The 20,154-nt window shown below is 39.0% G+C and overlaps 1 protein-coding gene across 2 annotated transcripts in view; it reads left to right on the top strand.

Annotated features, from left to right (window-relative positions):
- Window positions 1-297: 297 nt before the first annotated feature.
- Window positions 298-20,154, top strand: part of NAA15 (N-alpha-acetyltransferase 15, NatA auxiliary subunit) — a 94,012-nt gene continuing 74,155 nt past the window's right edge. For both annotated transcript variants that reach the window (XM_036762841.1, XM_036762840.1), the window contains exon 1: window positions 298-595. In XM_036762841.1, the coding sequence (XP_036618736.1) occupies window positions 542-595 (54 nt within the window). In that variant the 5' untranslated portion in view covers window positions 298-541. The remainder of the gene's footprint in view (window positions 596-20,154) is intronic.

Raw genomic sequence — 20,154 nt, 5'->3', positions numbered from 1 at the left:
AGCGGCGGTAGGGCTGGGGGGGGCGGGGAGAATTTTGCACTTCGGAAAGGAAGGACAAGCATGTCCCGCCCCGCTCCGCTCCCCCGCCGCAGCAGCTCACTCACCATCTCCCAGAGGCTCTGGGCGGGACTAGAGGCGAGGACTAGGAAGGATAGGAAGGGGAGGGGACGAGAGGGGAAAGGAGGTCACGGCGCCTGCGCGCTACAAGGTGTGACCCGGGTGGGAAAGCCCTCTGCGTCCGCCATTTTGGCTACCTCTGTCGGTCTGTTCAGTTACCACGTGAACCGCCGACGGGGACCCGCCGGGGGGAGGCGGCGGCGGCGGCGGCGGCGGCAGGAACAGGGAAAGGAAGAGAAAAGCGGCGGAGAAGAGGGAGCCAGGCCGGCGGGTGGGCGCCACTGCGCGGCGGCAGCGGCGGGCGCTCGGGGCTGAGGAGACAGCCGGGGGACGGCGGCGGACACACACACACCCCCACAGCGCCCCAGACAGACCCGACCGAACCCGGGCGGCGGCGGCGGGAGCCGCGGGAGGAGCCGGGACGATGCCGGCCGTGAGCCTCCCGCCCAAGGAGAACGCGCTTTTCAAGCGGATCCTGGTGAGTGCAGCCCCCGCGCCCGGGACTCCGCCGCGATTCCCGCTCGGCCGCCCGGCGGCCGCCGCGCCCCGGCCCGCGCGCGCCCCTCGCGTCCGTGCCTCGCGCCCCGGCCGCCCTGCGGCCCAGCCCGCGCCCCGCCTAGGCCCGGGCGGGCGGCCCGGACAGGGGGTGCGGGGCCCCCGCGGCGGGCGCCTCATTCATTGAGAGCGAGCGGCGCCTTCGCGCTCTGCGACCCTGCTGGGGCTGCGGCCCCTGTGCCCGCCCAGGGACCGGGTCCCCCAAGTCGCCCCTCCGGGGCGAGCCGCAGCAGGCCCCCTCGGCCCGCCGCGCCCCGGGCTGCGCCCTCTTCCCGCTTCCCGGGCTGGGGGCCGGCATTTCTGCGACCCGGCTCTGCTATCCCCTTTCCTGAGAGGTGGAGACCAGGTGGGGCCTGGCGGGAGGGGGCGGTCCGGGAGGAAAGAAAAAAAAGTTTGGAGCTTTTAGTTGTGAGATTGACTTTTTCTTGTGAATGAGACTTGAGTGTGGCCAAACACCAAACACAAACTCTAGCTGCAAAGCAGAGGAAATTTGCTCAAACTTTTGAGGGATTTTTTCGTTGCACTTGTGAACAATTTGCGGTCTTAAATTAGTGTGTCTGATGGTGTCTGTAGAGTACGGTTAGGACTTTAAAGTACGATGTGTAGCTATAGTGCCGCGACTACATTGTAGCACGTTTTCACCTGGCCTGTAGTGTACGTGGAATGGAGATCCTGTCCTTTCCATGCCCATATACTTCATCCTTGAAAGGATTTCACAGTAATTGTAAGTCGCTCCATAGGAAAGCATAAGAATCCATTTCTTATGTTTAAAACTTTGGAAGTGTAGTACTCTGGAAGTCATCTTCAAAAAATCAGAACTGGTAAACCAAGTCATCAATTTGGTATGATGAAGTCATATATTTGTACAAGAGATCAAGGTAGGTTGTGTAGAAAAACAGTGGGAAAACTGCTCTCACCATCTCATAATAATTTTAGTCTTTGGTACCATCGGAGTAAATCAGAATTATTAGTAGTTTTTTCATCCTTTTAAAGTGTAATTGGATCTTGCATATCAAATGCAAAGTTGCAGAGTTGCAACTTTGATTAACACTGAAATGATTCACGCATTTGAAATATAGTGGTTTTTAAAAACAATTTTTAGTTAAATGCTACTAAGGAAGTACCTTAGAATCTAGATCCTAGATTAATATTGTGATATAGTGTCTATGAGGATAGGAATAGGGATTAGACTTGTGTTTGCGTTGATAATGGGGGTGAGGAAACTCTCTTTACCAATCCAGGTGAGTGATTTACAATAGTCCTAGTTGCCTAAAGCTCTGAGAGGTTTAGTAAGTTCCAGTTAGTGTCAGGGCATGACTTTGACCCCAGGTCTTCCTGGCTGTATTTATAAGGTATGTCTAAGGGAAGTATAAATAGCCAAGTAGAAAGCCATGAGGTGTTTTAATCACTAAATAATAGAAAGCTGTAAAATTGTTCTACATTGAGAATAAAGAATAGATGATTAGTGGGATTATGCATTCTAGTGGTATGGAGTTTCAAAGTTGATACATGTTTGTCAATCCATAGGTATTTTAGGAAGTTGAACAACATTAGTAGATGAGACTTTTTCAGTCCAGGAAAAAACTGGGCCTTCCTAATGACTAGTAGTAAAACATTCTTGTCAAATAGATATTTGTTCATAATTGGAATTAAATAGGGAAGTAGTTGATGTTTTAAATATTAGATTGAAGTTTCATGATAAAATGTGTGTATGCTTTTTTATAAAAAGTGGAAATCGGTTTCTACATCACTGGAGATTTCCTAAATTAAGGTTTCTGCAGTGAATTTTGTTAGGGCTTGTCCTGGGCCATTTTAATAGTCAGTATGCTTTTGTTGGAGATGTGAACTCTTCTTTTTTGTTCTAATTCTGATATGAAGAATAGCTAGAGAGTTGAATCATAAGTTGAATGGGATGTCTGTGTAGCATAGCATGTCTTCCCTTTCTGTCACTCTGATATAATTTGTCCAGTGAAAAAAACTGGCTTTATTTACACTGTGACATGAAATTTTAAGCAAATTTTTCTTTGGTTGCAAGAGGATTTTACAATTTTTGTAAATAAAAATCAGCAATTTTCTATCTTCAGAGAGTTCTGGATGTTGTTTATTTTGGATGCAACTTGCTGTTCAGAGTTATTAAAGGACATTCGAGTTCAAAATATTTTGAATTAGTTCTTCTCTTGACAAGTATGGCTAGCATACTTTTTTGTATTGTACATTGTATCATAATTACAAGTATTTTCTCTAGTCAAATGTGGCAGCTTTTGTGTAGAGGCAAGAGCAGTGGGTCTGTTGAACTTGGTTTTGAATCAGAGCTCTACCTGTCATCTTGAGCAGTTCATACTCACTTTCTGAGCCTTGTGAGGCCTCACTTTTCCTCAGTGAAATTAGAGTGTTGGACTAGATTCAAGAAATGATCTCTAAGGGCCCTTACACTTTTAAAGAACCATAGCTTACACATCCTGAACTGAGAAGTCATTTGCTACATAGCTATCAGTGATAAGGGCTATTTGCATGTATAAAGCTGCTTTTAAAATAGGCAAAAAGAGTAGTAAAAATCATTTGTGGGGCAAAACCTGTAAATACTTCAGTGAAACTCTAACAGCCCAAAATATACAAATCCTGCAGCTGATTACACACAAAAGAAAGGTGTAAAAGTATTCTCTTACATTGAGCTTAAATAAAAGGTGATAAATTCTAGTAATCCAGAGTTTCCTAGGTAGAAAGAAAACTTAAGTTGTTAAAGCTAAGCAAAATACAGACTAGTTGGATTTCAGCCCCTTTGGGGGAAAAAATTCATTTTGAAAAGGTCTACAAACAGGCAGTGAGAGATTTAATGTTTTTCATGAAATGGCATTTAATATTTTATTTAGGTTAGTTTTAAGAGCAAAGGATAAAGTTTTCTTCTTTGCAGAAAAAGAAAGAGGGAAGCACGGGGAAAGTTTCTTTTTTTTATTCAGGTAAAGGGAATATAGTTCTTAGTATATCCACCACAGATAGTCAAAGTAAACCCCTTATGCAACTTTTTTTTGCCTTGGAGACAGAACCAACACAGTTGATTGCATAGTATTAAGTACTATTGTAACATAGCATAGATTTACAAAGCTCAATAGATGACCAATAGATGTAGACACAGTAGTCTACAACAAAACTCCAGTTCTGCAGGAGTTGTATAGTTCTTGGGAACTGGTTCTAATAGAATCTTGTCTATAATAGAACATTGAGTAGAAGTTTATTTGTATTCTTAAATATTTTATAAGATAGTAATAATAAGATCAGAGTGGGACATGCCATAAATTGTGCTGAAGGCCAATAGGTGCTCTTTAAATGCTTAGTGAATGAATACTTTAAAAAGGCTTGTAGGGGCAGCTAGGTGGCGCAGTGAGTAGAGCAGTGTTCTGGAGTTAGGAGGACCTGAGTTCAAATCCAGCCTCAGACACTTATTAACTGTGTGACCTTGGGCAAGTCACTTAACCCCAACTGCCCTGCTTTTCCCCCCTTCACAAAAAAAGGCTTGTGGGTACTCCCCTCCACCTATATACTACTTCCACCCCCCTCCCCCCCCTTCCGTTAAATAAACTACCATCAAAAGTTGTTCTGGCCAAAAAATAAAAACCATCTGGTGGTCAGTCTTCTGGTGAGGGTCCTATTTGATCTTAATGAGGCTGGTCCTCCTTGGGCCATCCTTGAAAGTTTTCCAGCGTAGTGCAGGGCCTGCCATAACTTTGCTTTGCTTACATAGCCTTCAAGAACTGAGGGTCCCTTCCACACTATCATGAGGCGTTGGAATAGGACTTCAATGCACATGGGAGGCTACTTAGTTGATTTGGACTTTAAAATTTATCAGTTAAAAGTGTCCATCAGCCTAAATGCTATTTTGTCTTGAAAATTTGAGTGTTATCCTATATAAACACAAACACAAGTTTTTAAAAAATCTTTTTAAAGTCTTTTAAAAACCACTTTGAATAAGAACTGAGCATTTATTCATTCAACAAGAACTTATTAAGTATTTGAAATCTTGTGATAGTTAAGCCTAATTTACTGTTAATATTTTTCACTTTAGAGTCACAAAAGTTGCAGTTCAATTTGGCATTTTTGGTACTATGATCTATTTTTTGGTGGTCTGAAATTTTAAAAAATACAGTAGAAAAGAAGTATAGAACTACAACTTGTTCCCAAAATAAGAAATCAAGATATTTTTGTTGGATTTTTCTGGTTCACTGTAATATTGATTATTTTTAAATAGATGATAATAAAGTGTATTTGATACTCAATTGATAGTGAACACAATTTCACCTTGATACAAAGGGGATACAAATATGACAATTCTTTTTCCTACCCTTCAGGGAGTCTATAATCTAATTGGGGATATAAACAAGGCTATACAGTGATGCCCTTATTAAATCCTTTGGGAAAGAGATAGAATGCCATAGTGGCTAGGGAGCTGACCAGAGAATTAGGAAGACAAGAATGCAAATTCTGTCTTATACTTACTGGATTTGTGACTCTGGGCTAACAAGTCAATTAACTTCATGTCCCCAGGTAACTGCAAGGGTAAAAGTTGAAGTTATATTGTACTGGTAGGAGTTGCCTGAACTGGTGTTCCGCTGCATCAGTGAAGTAATATGTATGGGCTAAAAAGATACACACACACACACACACACGTATGTGTGTGTATGCATATACATGTATCTTTCAAGGTGACGTACTAGTGTAGGAAAATCTTTTGGAAGTAGATCTGGGGCTGGGTGCAAAGGTTGTGGTTGTTAGGGGAGAACTTGGGAGGAAGTTCTGAGCTCACTGCTAGGTTGTTGGACAAGATTGAAGAGGAACCAGTTCTCATTGAACTCCTTTAATGCTTTCAACTTCTAACCACCTGACGTTGAAATTGACTTGCCACTGGTGCATGTGAGGTGCCCCTGCATCTCTGTGCAAGGAACCATCTCAGAAGTGTTAGTTGTCCTAAGTTCTCCCCATCACCAGCTGCCCAAGAGGGAACTGAAGCCCATTTTGACTTGGAGAGTAGATAAGGACAAAAAGTAAGATAAGGAAGGTCTGAGATTTGGTGGTAAGGAATCTCCATCTGGAGATCCTATCAGTGACAGTGAAATGTCTTGGAAAGCATTCTCTTTATTACAGAAGTACTAAGTTAAAAAGAAGACATATTGTTTTTTAATCATAGGCATATCTCAAGGCTATCCTGGGTCTTCTCTCCCTCTTTTTCCCTCCCTTTCTCCTCCCATGGTATCAGTTATCCTCTCCCTACAGATCTCCATATCTAGCTCTCATCTTCTGTGGTGGCCTGCATGCTAGACCCCAGTCTAGATGGAGTTTTAAACTAAAGCTGTCCAAAGCAAAACTCACTTCGTATGTATTGCATGTGTTTATATATTTATATATAATATTATCTTCCCCTATTAGATTGTAAATTCCTTCAGAGCAGGGACTGTCTTTTTCGTATTTATATACCCAGTGCTTAGCACAATGCTAGCACATAGTAAACCCTTAATAAATGATTACAATCTCTCTGTTCTTTGATACAGACATTAAGTGCTCATTTCTAACTCCCTGCATTCTCTGGGACTGGACTTTGGTATGATCATGCCTTCAGGAAACCTCATCCCTAGGATCATCCTTCATCATCCTTCAAGATTTCATTAGCTTCAGTACTCATATCTCATCAGTACCCTCTGCCCCTCTGATTGAAGGTCTGGAGAATAGGATAAAGAAATCTTTCCACAGCTTCCATTTAAAGAATGGCCAGCCAACTCTTCCCACCAGCTTGGATTGAACTTCACCATCTCCCCAAGATGATACCTTTTCTTCCTTTTGTGTATTGTTAGATTGTAACCTTCATGAGGGCAGGGACTGTGTTTCTTTTTCATATTTGTATCCCTGGCATGTAGTACAGTGCTTGGCACATAGTAGGCACTAGGGTAAGGAGATATGATTTTGTGTTAAAACTGGAAGGATTCAAGGAAGAAGTTGGACTTAAGCTGGACATTCAAGGAAGGCTACTGTGATGTAGGAGTATCAGAAGGAGTTAAATAGAATCTGGACTGGCTTGGAAAACCTGAATCCACAGTCAGGCCCCATTGTAGTAGGCGTATCTTCAGCTCCTTTGGATTCCTGGATAAGTCACTTCTTTTTGTCATAGACTCCTGCCTCTCACCAAGGTACTTTGCACATGACTGTCCCAGGAGAAGCCTCCTTTATATTCAGATATGTGTGTGTGTGTGTGTGTGTGTGTATATATATATATATATATATATATATATATATATATATATTATGATTTCATTTGTTTGCATGCTTCCTCTAATGATTCACATTACAGCCTCTTCATACCTGCTTGGTCTGTGCAACTCTTATTCATGTCCTCCTGTGTGTTGGCTATTAGGGATCCACCCAACATACTGGAGGCCCTTCTTGTCTTCTGACATTTCAAGTATCCCAGTGGAGCAGTTGGTACGTTCACCTGTTATCTCTTGTCCTCAATACCTGACTAGCCTGTTTTGATCACATATTTTGCTAATGACATCTTTTACTCCAGCTCTTCCAAGTTCCTTATTTGTTATTGTAGCTTCTTCATATCTACCAGGTACCCCTTTGTTGATATCACCCTGATAATGATTTTCACTTCTTTAGAGACCCTTATATTCTACATGTTGTATCCATCTAACACTACTGGTAAAGTATTAGTAATAGAAATATAGGCCTTTGATTTGAGGAGATATACAACTGTCATTAAAGGAAAATTGCAGTTTTATCAGATAAGTCCAGCCCATTCTCCTGTTTAACTCTAGACCCAATTTAGTGTGCCTCAGTTATGTGTACTGAAGGACAAATTTATAGGTTAAATATCTGTCACAAGCTAAGCAAAAGATATTCTTTATCCATCTGATTTTTTTTTTTCTTGGTAGACAGATAGACTAAACTCCTGACTGATCTCTTCTGGGAGGTTCTGCAATGTCCTGGGGCTTTATGTAGAAACCAGTGTCCTACAACAGAACATCTAGAAGACCACACCTTCTTTAATTTTTTTTTGTCATGGTAGCAAACTCCTTTGGCATTTCTGTATTTTAATCAGTATTTTTACTTCGGAAAAAAATGAGCACTTCCATATACACAGCATAAAATAGAACTGCATATGAAACTTCGACATTCCACTTTGTTTCTTTTTTCACAATTATATATAATAAGTCACATTACCTTAAAAGTCTTCCCACTAATTGATGTTTTCTTCTGAACTTTGCAGGGGTCCTCTTTTTGGGGGGCAGGAACATTATTATTGTTAACCTATTCAGTACCCCACCCTTCTCCCCTCAGTTAAAAAATAGAGGAGAAAAAAAAACCCTAACTGTTGTAATAAGTAAGCATAGTCAGGCAAAATGAATTCATGTAGTGGTCATGTCCAAAAGATGTCTTTCCTCACATTGAGTCTTCCCTTTCAGGAGGAGGCAGGTGACTTGTATCATCATAGGTCCTATGGAAACATAGTTGATCATTGCATTTCCTTGAAAGCAGTTTGTCTTTACAGTGTTGTCTTTCTATAAATCGTTCTCTTGGTTCTGATCACTTCTCTCTTCATTAGTTTATATGTCTAGGATTCCCTGAAATCACCTGTATTCTGTTCCATTCACACACATCATTTTGTTCAGTCCTTTCTCACTTCGTGGGCACTTAGATTCTAGTTCTTTGTTTCTTTCCCCCCATCCCTCCTTTGGAAGCAGGAAGCATATTTTACTTGTGCATCTTCATTACTCAGTCCTACGTTGTGTTTCCCTGTTGAGTCTGATGTATTTCTATACCAAACTCTGTTTTCAGCTCTCTCTCCTTTTCAGATTGTGTCTGTGTTCAACTTTTCTTGGTCTGTTTCAGATAAGAGTCATCTGATACCCATCCCCCTTTCCGTGTTTGTATGCTCTTCTCATATACTTCAATTATGAGAATAGCATGTTTCATTCCCTTCTTTCTCCTTTCTACACTATTGTATTCATTTTATTCTCTTTCTCTTTAGATTTTCAGAACAGAACCAGTCTGTCCCCTAGGACTTTTTATTTTTCTTATTTAAGTTAAACTTTATCCCAGTACCTTTTAATAGACATTGAGATTCTGAAGGGATACTTGTTACTAGAATGTTGGCACTGCATAATCATAAATTTCTTTCCAGTTGCTCAAATAAATTTACCTTTCTAGAGTTTTCTGGACTCTATTTCAAAATTCTTACTCAGCTCTGTTTTTTTTTTTCATCAGAAATAGCTTGAAAGTCATCTGTTCCATTAAAGATTCATTAATTTCCATTGTAGGATTATACTTACCTTTGCAGGGGAAGTTATTCTTTGTCATAAGCCTGTATCTTTTGCCTTTTAAAATATAGCATTCAGAGAGCTCTCATCTTAAAAGTTTATAGGTTTTATGTGGTCATGATTTTGTGGTTCCTTGGTACTTGAACTGCTTCTTTCTGGATGCTTACTCAATATAACATTTGTTAAGTCCCTGCTATGTACCAGCCACTGTGCTAGGGATACAAAGAAAGGCAAAAGACAGTCCCTGCTCTTAAGCTCATAGTCTAATGGGAGCAACAACATGCAAACAATTACAAACTATATACAGGATAAATTGGAAATAACCAGCAGAGGGAGGGCACCAGAATTAAGGAGGATTGGGAAAGATTTCATAAAAAGCATGGGATTTTAGTTGGGACTTGAAGGAAACCAGGAGGCAATGATGAAGAAAGAGAGCATTCTGGACATGTTTGGGGAACAGCATTTCTAGAGTCTCCAGAGTCAAGAGATGGAATGTTTTGCAAGGAGGCCAGTGTCACTGGATTTGTGGTAGAGATGGAATGACGGGATTAAGAGGCCTGCACCAGAGTGGTGACAGTATCAAAAGAGAGAAGGCAGTATAAGGGATTTTATAAAAGTAAAATCAACAGGTTTTGACAACAGATAGGATATGGGGGTGGGTTAGAGTATGAACTTGAGGATGACATTTAGGTTGGGAGCCTGGGTAACTAGGAGGATAGTGGTCAGTAATAAGGAAGGGTATGGGGGGTGGGGGTGGATAATGAATTAACTTTTGTATGTGTTAGGTTTAGGATGGCAACAGGACATTCAGTTTGAGATATCCAATAGGCAGTTGAAGATTCTTGTCTTGAGGTCAGCAGAGAAAATAGGGGTGGATAAGTAGATTTTAGAATAATCAGCTTAAAGATGGTAATTGAATCCATGGGAACCAAGGAGATCACCAAGTGAAATCTTATATAGTGATAAGAGGACTCTGGATAGAGACATGGGGTCACCCATGGTTTGCAGGTGTGACCTAGATGAAGATCCAGCAAACAACACCGAGAAGGATCCTCCAGATAGGTAAGAGGAGAACCAGGATAGAGTAGTGTTATGAAAACCTAGAAAGACGAGACTACTGATGAGAATGGTAAGCTACAGTGTCAAAGACTGCGAAGAGATCAAGAAGGTTGAGGAGTGAGAAAAGGCTATTAGATTTGTCTATTAAGAGATCATTACTGACTTTGAAAAGAGCAGTTTCTGTTGAGTAATGAGGTGGGAAGCCAGACTATAGAGTTTAAAAACAGAATGAGAGGACAGGAAATGGAGATGCTTAATGTAGAAGGCCTTCTCAAGAAGTCTAGTGACAAAAGGAAAGAGAGATACAGGATGGTAGATAGTGGGGATGGGTTTTTTTTTGAGGATGGGGGAGACATGGAAATGTTTGTAGGCAGTAGGAAGCAGCCAGTAGACAGCCTTCTGGTAGATATGGAAATTGTGAATTTTGGCAGTATTTGGTGTGTTCTTTTTATCTTTAACTTGTCCTCTTGTTCTAGGCCCGGGCATTTTTTAATGCATGATTTCTTGAAATATAGTGTCCAGGCTTTTTCAAAAAACATGATTTTGAGGGAGTTCGGTGATTTACTTAAATTATCTATTTTTGACCTGTTTCCCGGTTTAGTTGTTTTTTTACATTAGATCTTTTATGTTCTAATATTTCTTGCTGTCTCAGTAATTGAGTTCTGTGTGGTTTGTTTTAGTTTTCAGGTTTATTACTTTCTCTTCCAAGCTACTTACTCTTCCAGTTTTTAAGAATTTTAATTTCTTCTAGGTATTCATGTAACCCTTATGGAAAAATCCTTTTTTCCATTTGAGTCTTTGTAGTCGTCATGGAGTTGCTCTTTCCTTTTTGGGAATCTCTAGATTTGCAATTTTTTTTATCCTGGTTGATGTCTTCTTTGGTTTACTCATTTCTTTAATGAGTACAGCTTTAGTTCCTGAACTAGGCCATTGTGCCAGGGCCAGCCGCTGCTCCTGGCTGGGCTTTTGGGTGGAATCTTAAGCCCTTGTAGGTACTTGTAGGTACTATTTGGATCTTTTAGGTTCAAAGTGCTATATATTAAAGGCCCTTCTTATATTGGTCTCAGGATAGGTTTCTCACAAAAGTTGGAGTCCTAGGGTGACATTTTCTGATCCACACTGCATTTTGAGCTGCTAGGTGTGTACTGTTTTCTGTTGCTCCCCAACCATGGATTGCTATGGATTGATAACCCCCCTGGGGCTTTATTTAGGGGGCTCTCTGTTTTCCTGCTGCACCTAGAGAGAGCTGGCAGCTGTGTCACTGATCCTTCTCTGGTAGAGCTGGGAGGCTGAGGGTTTATTTTTCTATTTTGGCCTTGTGTTCTTCATTCCTATTGCCTGTGAGCTGCACAGGTGGATATTTTGTGCATTTCTAGGATGGGAGCAATTATTTAGTGTAATTAGTCATTGCATTTCTTATATTACTTCTGTCTGGTAGGAAGTTCAGGTTTTTGTTAGAGTAGGTGTGGGGGGGAGTTGGAAAGCCTACTTTCCTTCATGTAGCCATCTTGGCAAGCAGTTCTTTGTAAGGTTTTGCAAACAGGTTTATATTATAAACCAGTGTGAATAGCTTGTGGCCTCTTCTTCTGTCTACTTGGCAAGTAAATCAGGTATTTGCTTATAGAGGAGGTTTTTAGGCCCTTTTGGTCTTTTTGTTATGACAATTGATTTAAATCAGTTAAACATCTGTAAGAAATTACTGTATTCTGAGTTTGTCCAGGAATTTGCTTTTTTGAATGAAAAAAACTATCGTCATGTCAATTCATATTTTCTCTTGAAAATAAAAGCAGTCATGAAGTTCTGTGTTTTTGTGATTTAAAAAGTTATTCCAGCTTATACCAGTTGGATTATAGGTAAATAATAGTTTGCTTTCCTTTAGACATAATTTTGCTTAGTCAGCTACAATATAGTATGTGTTGACATAACATGGAATGGTAAATAAGATTTAGATTTCACTGTGTGTTTTACAAGTTACTTTTTTTTTTGGAGGGGGGAAGGCAGGGCAGTTGGGGTTAAGTGACTTGCCCAAGGTCACACAGCTAGCGAGTATGTCAAGTGTCTTAGGCCGGATTTGAACTCTGGTCCTCCTGACTCCATACAAGTTACTTTAAAAAAAAAAATCAAATGATAATATTTGGACCTTTGGAATGTCCAAAGTATTGACCACCTAACAGAAAGAGAACTCCAATTATATATCATATAAACAGCCTGAATGTTTCTTTGGTACCCATGGAATATGTAAGATCAGTCAGTAAACATTTATTAAGTACCTCTATGTGTCAGGCACTGTGCTAAGCATTGGATATATGAAAAGAAGCCCTCAGGGATTTCACAGTCTAATGGAGGAGATAACAAGCAAACAAATATGTATAAACAAGCTATGTACGGGAACTAATTAAGAGAGGGAAGGCACAAAAATTAAGAAGGGGTAGGAAAGTCTTCTGTAGAAGATGGGATTTTAGTTGGGGCTTAAAGGAAGCCAAGGAAACCTGGGGGTGGAGATAAGGAAGGAAAGCATTCCTTGCTTAGGACATATGCCCAGAGCCAAGGGATGAAGTATCTTGTTTGAGGAACAGCAGTGAGGCCAGTGTCACTGGATCAAAGAATATCTCTTGGGGGGAAAAGGTGTAAGGTAAGACTGGGGTGGGGGAAGCTTGTTATGAAGGGGTTTGAATACCAAACAGGATTTGTTTGATCCTGCAGGTAATAGGGAGCCACTGGAATTTATTGAGTAGGGTGGTGACTTGGTGGGACTGGTGCTTTGGGAGAATCACTTTGTTGGCTGAAAGAAGGATGAGTTGGGGTGGGGAGAGACTTAAGACAGGCTGACCCACCAGCAGGTATTGCAGTAATCAAGGCGTGAGGCGATAAGAACCTGAACCAGAGTAATGGTAGTGTCAAAGGAGAGAAGGGGATGTTTTTGAGAACTGTTGCAAAGGTGAGTTCAGCAGGCCTTGGCAACATCTTGGATAAGGTATTAAGAGGTAATGAGGAATCCAGGATGACTTCTAGGTTGTAGGAGGATGGTGTTGCCCTTTGTGATAACAGGGAAGGTAGGAGTAGGGGAAGGTTTTGAGGAAAGATAATGAGTACAGTTTTGGATATGTTGAGTTTAGGATATCTACTGGACATCCAGTTTGAGATATTTAAAAGGCAGTTGGAGACTGTGAGATTTGGGGGTCCGCAGAGAGGTAATTTGAGAATTGTCGGCATAGAGGTGATAATTAAATCCATGAGAGCTGATGAAATCACCAAGTGAATTAGTATAAAGGAAGAAGAAGGCCCAGTAGGTCTAAATAAAGTTCCTAGGACTTTGAATTGATCCTCTGTGGAAGATCTTTGGAAGACAGAAATAATGCAGGATGAGAAGGCAGCATGAGATATGGAGGAAATGATATACACGGATTAGCTCACAGACCTGTGAAAATATGGAGGTATAAGTAGTCATATTTAGAATGATTAAAATCTGGTGAATTATAAGTAGTAATGTTTTCAGGCAACAGATTAACTTCTAGGTTCAAGAAGTAATTTTACTTTCCATATTACTCTTGCTAGTTTGCCACCTACATCCCACCTACTTAATGACACTGAACATAGCACAGCACATTATGAATTTTTTGACTTGTGTACTACTACCAGCAAGATGTAATGAATAAAAGGACTTTGAGTCAGGGAAACCAGGGGGTCTAAAGCCTGCCCCTTGCCACTTTTTAGCTCTGTGACTCTGAGCAAGACATTTAACTTCTGTTTGGCTTAAGCAACTCCTTAATAAATCGTAGACTACTTTAATCTCTCCTGAGAGTTTCAGATCTGACATCCTACATTGTCTTTAGGCAGAATCTAAGTTGGAATGCTTGGAAGTTTTTGTTTGTTTTTGAGTTAAAAAAATTATTGGCCCCTTTTTTCTTTAAAATTAAGTTAAATGAAGATTTTTTCCCTCTCAAAAGAAGTTGGGGAAATCATCTATTAATATTTTCTTTGAGTAGAGTCACAACACCACAGATTTTAAATCTTTAGTGAAGGGTATTTAGAATTTAACATTTATAACTGGAATAATTTAAGTTTATTAAAGTATTCACTGTGCTTCCGGCAACCTGGAAAGATCAGTTGGAGGGGTTTGAAACTGATTCAGTAACCCAATCCACATGGTTGTCATTAACGCATGTTGCTCTGTAAGGAAGTCTCTAGTGGCATGCCCTAGGAATCTGTGCATGCCTTGCCTTGGATGGTGACATATATAGATTGTATAATTGACAAATTTGCAGTTAATGTGAATGTAAGAGGCATAGCTAACTTGTTGGATGACAGTGGGCCTAATCTAGTAAAATGAAGCGTGATAGAATAAATGCAAAATTATATTCTTGGATTTAAAAAAAATAAACATGTGGGATGGGGGAGGAATGGATAGACAGTTGATCTAAGGATTTTAGTGGTTGCAATCAATATACATATGTCAACATTTTTAGGGGCAGGTAAAAAAACTAACATCCTGGGCTGAATTAAGGTGTGCATAGTGTCCAGAAGGAAGGATGTTACTTCTGTTGCTCTGTTTGTTGTCTGTGCGTGCCATGACCTGTACTATGGTATTCAGTGTTTGGTATCTTTTAGGAAAGGTACTGATAACCCTAGAGTATTTCCAGAAGAAGGGTGTAAGGATGGTAAAAGGATTGGAAAATATGACCATAGGAGGATAAATTGAACTGCTGAAGGGAACCGGGGATATTTAGCCTGGGGGGAAAAGGTCAGAACAGAGGTTTTGAATAGCTATTTTCACATATTTGAAGCATTTTAGTGTGAAAGAGAGAATGAATTTTTACCTCTGTTCCCCAGAGGTCAGAAATAGGAGCAGTGGGTAGATTTTATAGAAAACCAAATTTATTTTGTGAATTGAATGTATTCCTTGATATAAAACAAAACTTCTAACAATTAGAATTCTGCAATGAGGAATGGACTGCTTGTAGAGTCTTCCTAATTTGAAGTCTTCAAATTGTTAGGGATACAAAAGGGATTTTTGGTCAGCTGTGATTTCATTAGCCTCTTCCGTCTTCTAAGACACTATAGAACCATAGTACAGAAAGGGACCTTAAAGTTTATCTAGACTAGCCACTTTGTTTTATTTTTAATCTTTTATTATTTAATTTTTTAAATTAACTTATGTACTTTTAGTTTTCAGCACTCATTTCTGTAAGATTTTGAGTTTTGAATTTTCTACCCCTCCCTAAAACAGCATGCAATCTGATATAGGTGCTACTTATACATTCATATTAAACATTTTCATATTAGTCCTGATGTAAAGAAGCATTAGAACTAATGGGAGGAACCTGGAGAAAGAAGAAACACAACAACAAAAGAAAAGGAGAGCTAATAGTAAGCTTCCATCTGTATTCAGATTCCAAAGTTCTTTTTCTAGGCGTGGATAGCATTTTCCATTGTTGGTCTTTTGGACTTATCTTAGATCCTTGCATTGCTGAAAAGGGCTAAGTCTGTCAAGGGTAGTCATTCTACAGTGTGGCTGTTACTGTGTGCCACGTTCTCCTGGTCCTGCCCATTCCACTCTGCATCAGTTCATATAAGTCTTTCCAGGTTTTTCTGAAGTTTGCCTGCTCATTTCTTATAGCACAATAGTATTCCATTACATTCCATTACATTACCACAGTTTGTTCAGCCATTCCCCAATTGATGGATGTCCTCTCAGTTGCCAGTTTTTTGCCACCACAGAAAGAGATGCTATAAATATTTTTGTACATGTGGATCCTGGCCCCCTGCCCTTTTTCAAATGATCTCTTTGGGATACAGACCTAGAAGTGGTATTGCTGGCTCAAAGGGTATATGCACATTTTTATAGCCCTTTGAGCATAGTTCCAAATTGCTCTCCAGAATGATTGGATCAGTTCACAACTCCACCAATGATGCATTAGTGTTCCAATTTTCCCACATCTTCTCCAACATTTACCATTTTCCTGTTTTGTCATCTTAACCAATCTGATAGGTGTGATATGGTACCTGTTTTGATTTGCATTTCTCTAATCAGTAGTTATTCAGAGCATTTTTTCATATGACTATAGACAGCTTTAATTTCTTCCTCTGAAAAATGCCTATTCATAGCCTTTGACCTTTTATCAATTGGTGAATGACCTGTATTCTTACAAGTTTGACTCAGTTCTCTCTATATTTTAGAAATGAGTCATTTATCAGAGACATTGGCTGTAAAAATTGTTTCCCAGCTTTCTGCTTCCCTTCTAATCTTGGTAGCATTGGCTTTGTGCAAAAACTTTTCAGTTTAGTATAATCAAAATCATCCATTTTGCATTTCATAATGTTCTCTGTCTCTTGTTTGATCATAAATTCTTCCCTTCTCCATAGATCTTACAGGTAAACTATTCCTTGCTCTCCTAGTTTACTTATAGTATCAGCCTTTATATCTAAATCATGTACCCATTTTGACTTTATCTTGGTATAGGATATAAGATATTGGTCTGTGCCTAGTTTCTGCCATACTATTTTCCAGTTTTCCCAGCAGTTTTTGTTAAATAGTGATTTTTTTATCCCAGAAGATGGTGTCTTTGGATTTATCAAATAGTAGATTGCTATAGTATTGACTGTTGTCTCTTGTTTTCATAACCTATTCCACTGATCTATCACTATTTTTTAGCCAGTACCAAGTAGTTTTGATGATTGCTGCTTTATAATACAATTTAGAATCTGGTACAGCTAGGCCACCTTCCCTTGCATTTTTCATTAATTCCCTTGATATTCTGGACTTTTTTGTTCTTTTAGATGAATTTTGTTACTGTTTTTTTCCAGCTTTATAAGATAATTTTTTGGTAGTTTGATAAGTAAATTAATTTTTCAAATAATGAAACTCTACCTTTTCTTCCCCTCACACACCTTTCCTTGAAAAAGAAGGGAAAAAGATATCCTTGTTTCCTGGCAAGCAAAGTGGGACTTTTTGCTGTTTTTTCTTTTGGAGTGCATCTCAGCACTGGGGCAATCAAGTGCCTTTGATTGAGTCTTGCCTTTGATTGAATTGGGAGTCCTTGATTGGAAACAGTGTATATACTCTGAGGTTAGCATTTTGCTTTGGGGCCCACTCAGGAGAAGAGTGTGTGATTTGGCCAGAAGAGAATCTGGGTAGCCGTTAAGGAGCCCCCCAGCTTGGAAGACCCAGATGTTGGTGCTTCTGTCTGTCTCTGGTAACTGTGTATGTATTGCTATGGACAGACAGAAGTCCTGTCTGCTGATTTATGTTATTTGCTCTGTTTATATAATTTCCGTTTATGTTTTCTCTGAAGTTCAGGGTGCTGACTTTTTCCTGTGAACTAAGTGAATGATACATGTATGTTTAATTAAAATGAGATTGTAAACCCCTTAGAGTTGCTTTCCTTAGAAAAGCAGATCAAAGAATCTGTGCTAGCAGTCCTCCTCTGTGCTGGTGTTATTGGCCTAACACCTCCACAGCAGCTTCAAGCAGCACTGTCCTTACACCATGTCCTTGTATTGTCAAGTAAGACAGATTCCTACGTTGGTCTTGTCCAAAAAAAGAAAAAAAATCTCAGTCTACACCCTGAGGCTAACACTTCTGTCAGAAGGTGTGGATAACATCTTTCACCATGAATCTTCTGGAATCTTCCTTGATCATAGCATATATTAGAACCCTCAAGTTTTTCAAAGATGTTTGTCTTTGTAGTACTGTTGTTACTGTATGAATTGTTTTTCTGATTCTGCTTGCTTTATTCCACATCAGTTCATATAAATCTTTACAGGTTTCTCTGAAAACAATTCTTACAGTATGGTCATTTCTTATAGTACAGTAATATCCTGTCACATTCATATCCCATAATTTCTTCAGCCATTATCTAATTAATGGGCATCTTGTTTTCAGTTCTTTGCCACTACAAAAAACTTCTATAAGTATTTTTGTACATATGGATGTTTTTATTTGTTTAATCTCTTTGAAGTACAAACCTAATGGTGGTATCATTGAGTCAAAAGTATGCACAAGTTAGTAACTTTTGGGGCATAGTTCCGAATTGCTTTTGAGAATGGTGTAACAACAATGTTGCTTGCAGCTGTCGTGGGGGTGTAAGCTAATAACACTAGCATAGGTTCATTGATCTGCTTTTCTAAAGGAAAGCAACTTAAAAAGGGGTCAACAATCTTACTTTAATAGAACAGGTATATTATATATAATATATACATATATATGTATATATCATTCATTTAGTTCAGGGGAAAAGAAATGAACTTCAGAGAAAATACAAGCAGAAATTATAAACAGAAATAAAGACCAACAGACAAGGCTTCCAGCTGTCTGACCAAAAGCAATACATACATAGTTACCAGAGAGAGAGAAGCACCAACATCTGGGTTTCTAAGCGGGGTGGGTGGAGGAGGGGCTTCTTAATGGCTATCCAGAGTCTCATCTGTCTACATCACAGGAACCTTTTTCTCATGAGTGAGCCCCAAAGCAAAATGCTAACCTCAGAGTATATATACACTTCTCACAGACCAAGGGCATCACAGCTCTAGTGACTTAGGCTTCCATGTGACTTAAGTAGGTCACATGGGCCCTATTAATGGATGGGAAAGATCTTTACATTACCCATCAAGCAAAAAACACTTAATCAAATGACTAGACAACTTCATAACTCCATTAAATTGCCACCATAAAAAAGAGCCTCTATACATGTTTTTGTACATGTGAAATACTTATTTCTTTAATCTTTTTGGAATATAGCTCTAGTAATGACATTGTTGTATCAAAGGGTGTACATACACAGTTTAGTAACTTTGTGGCCATGGTTTCCAATTGCTTTTCATGATGGTTGGATCAGTTCAGCTTCACTCAGTATAGGTACGTTTTGTTTTTTTAAACAGAATGGATGTTTATATTGTAAAAGCATTTTCTTCATCTATTGATGTAATCATGTGATTTTTTTCTTGTCAGTATTTTTCCTAATCTTGAACCAGCCCTGGATTCCTGATATAAATCCAACCTGGTCACAGTGATATCTTGATGTTGTCTCTTACTAATATTTTATTCCTGTTTTTCTCAAAAAGCTATTGTTAGTATGGGAATTAATTATTCTTTTAAAATTCACTTGTAAATCCATCTGGTCTTATTTCTCTTCCATCCCCCACCTTTGTGAGCTCATTTATGGTTTGTTTGATTTATTTTTCTTAGATTTAAGCCCACTCTATGTCCTGTTTATCTGAGCATTTTATATTTTTGTAAATATCCATCCATTTTATTTATATTGTTAGTTTTATTGTAATATAATTGGGCAAAATAGTTTCTTAAAATTCCTTTATTCTTCATTTGTTATCAGTTTGTCTTTTTCATAGTTTACTATTTTTTTTGTTTTTTTAATTTGCTCCTCATCCTTACCCCATCATAACTCCTTATTTTATCTGTTAATTTGGTGTTATTTTTGTTTCCAGTTTTCTTCATCTGTTCTTTGATATATCAGGATTTCTGCTTTTGAGTTTAAATGGTATTTACGAATTTTTTTTTTTAGTGGCATCCCCATTTCTTTGGTCTCTTCTTTCTTTTATTGATGAAAATGTTTAAAGATATTTTCTTCTAAGTACTACTTTGTCTGCATCCGCAAAATTTGATACTTTGTCTTATTGTTGCCATTATCTTTAATGAAATTATCCATTTGTTTTTCTGTGATTTGTTCTTGGATCTACCTTTTTACTTTTAGGATTAAGTTATTTAGCCTCCAGTTAATCTTCAGCAGCCCTTTATGGAATATGACTTTTGTTGCATTTTGATTCATAAAAACATGTTTAATATTTCTGCTTTTCTATATTTGTGAGGTTTTTGTTTTAATACATGATCAATTTTTGTAAGTTGCCATTTTGTATCAGTAAGGCAAGATTCATGACTTCTAGGATGACCATGAACTTTCCTGTATTGTTCAGAATCGCAAAGTATGGAAAAATTCTCTAGGTAGAAGGCAGAGGAAGTATAATATTTATTTAGACACCAGAGGATCACATTCTAAGACCAATAAATCCATTTCAACATAGCAGTAATTATATTCCAAAACCAGTAAGCTCACCTCAGTGTACGTACAAGGAAATTATAACACCGTATTATAGCAAGGAACCA

This window comes from Trichosurus vulpecula, chromosome 6 (genome assembly GCF_011100635.1).
Source record: "Trichosurus vulpecula isolate mTriVul1 chromosome 6, mTriVul1.pri, whole genome shotgun sequence".
Taxonomy (NCBI): Eukaryota; Metazoa; Chordata; class Mammalia; order Diprotodontia; family Phalangeridae; genus Trichosurus; species Trichosurus vulpecula.
The sequence above is the reverse complement of the archived record's forward strand: the minus strand, read 5'-3'. Positions and strand labels throughout refer to the sequence as shown.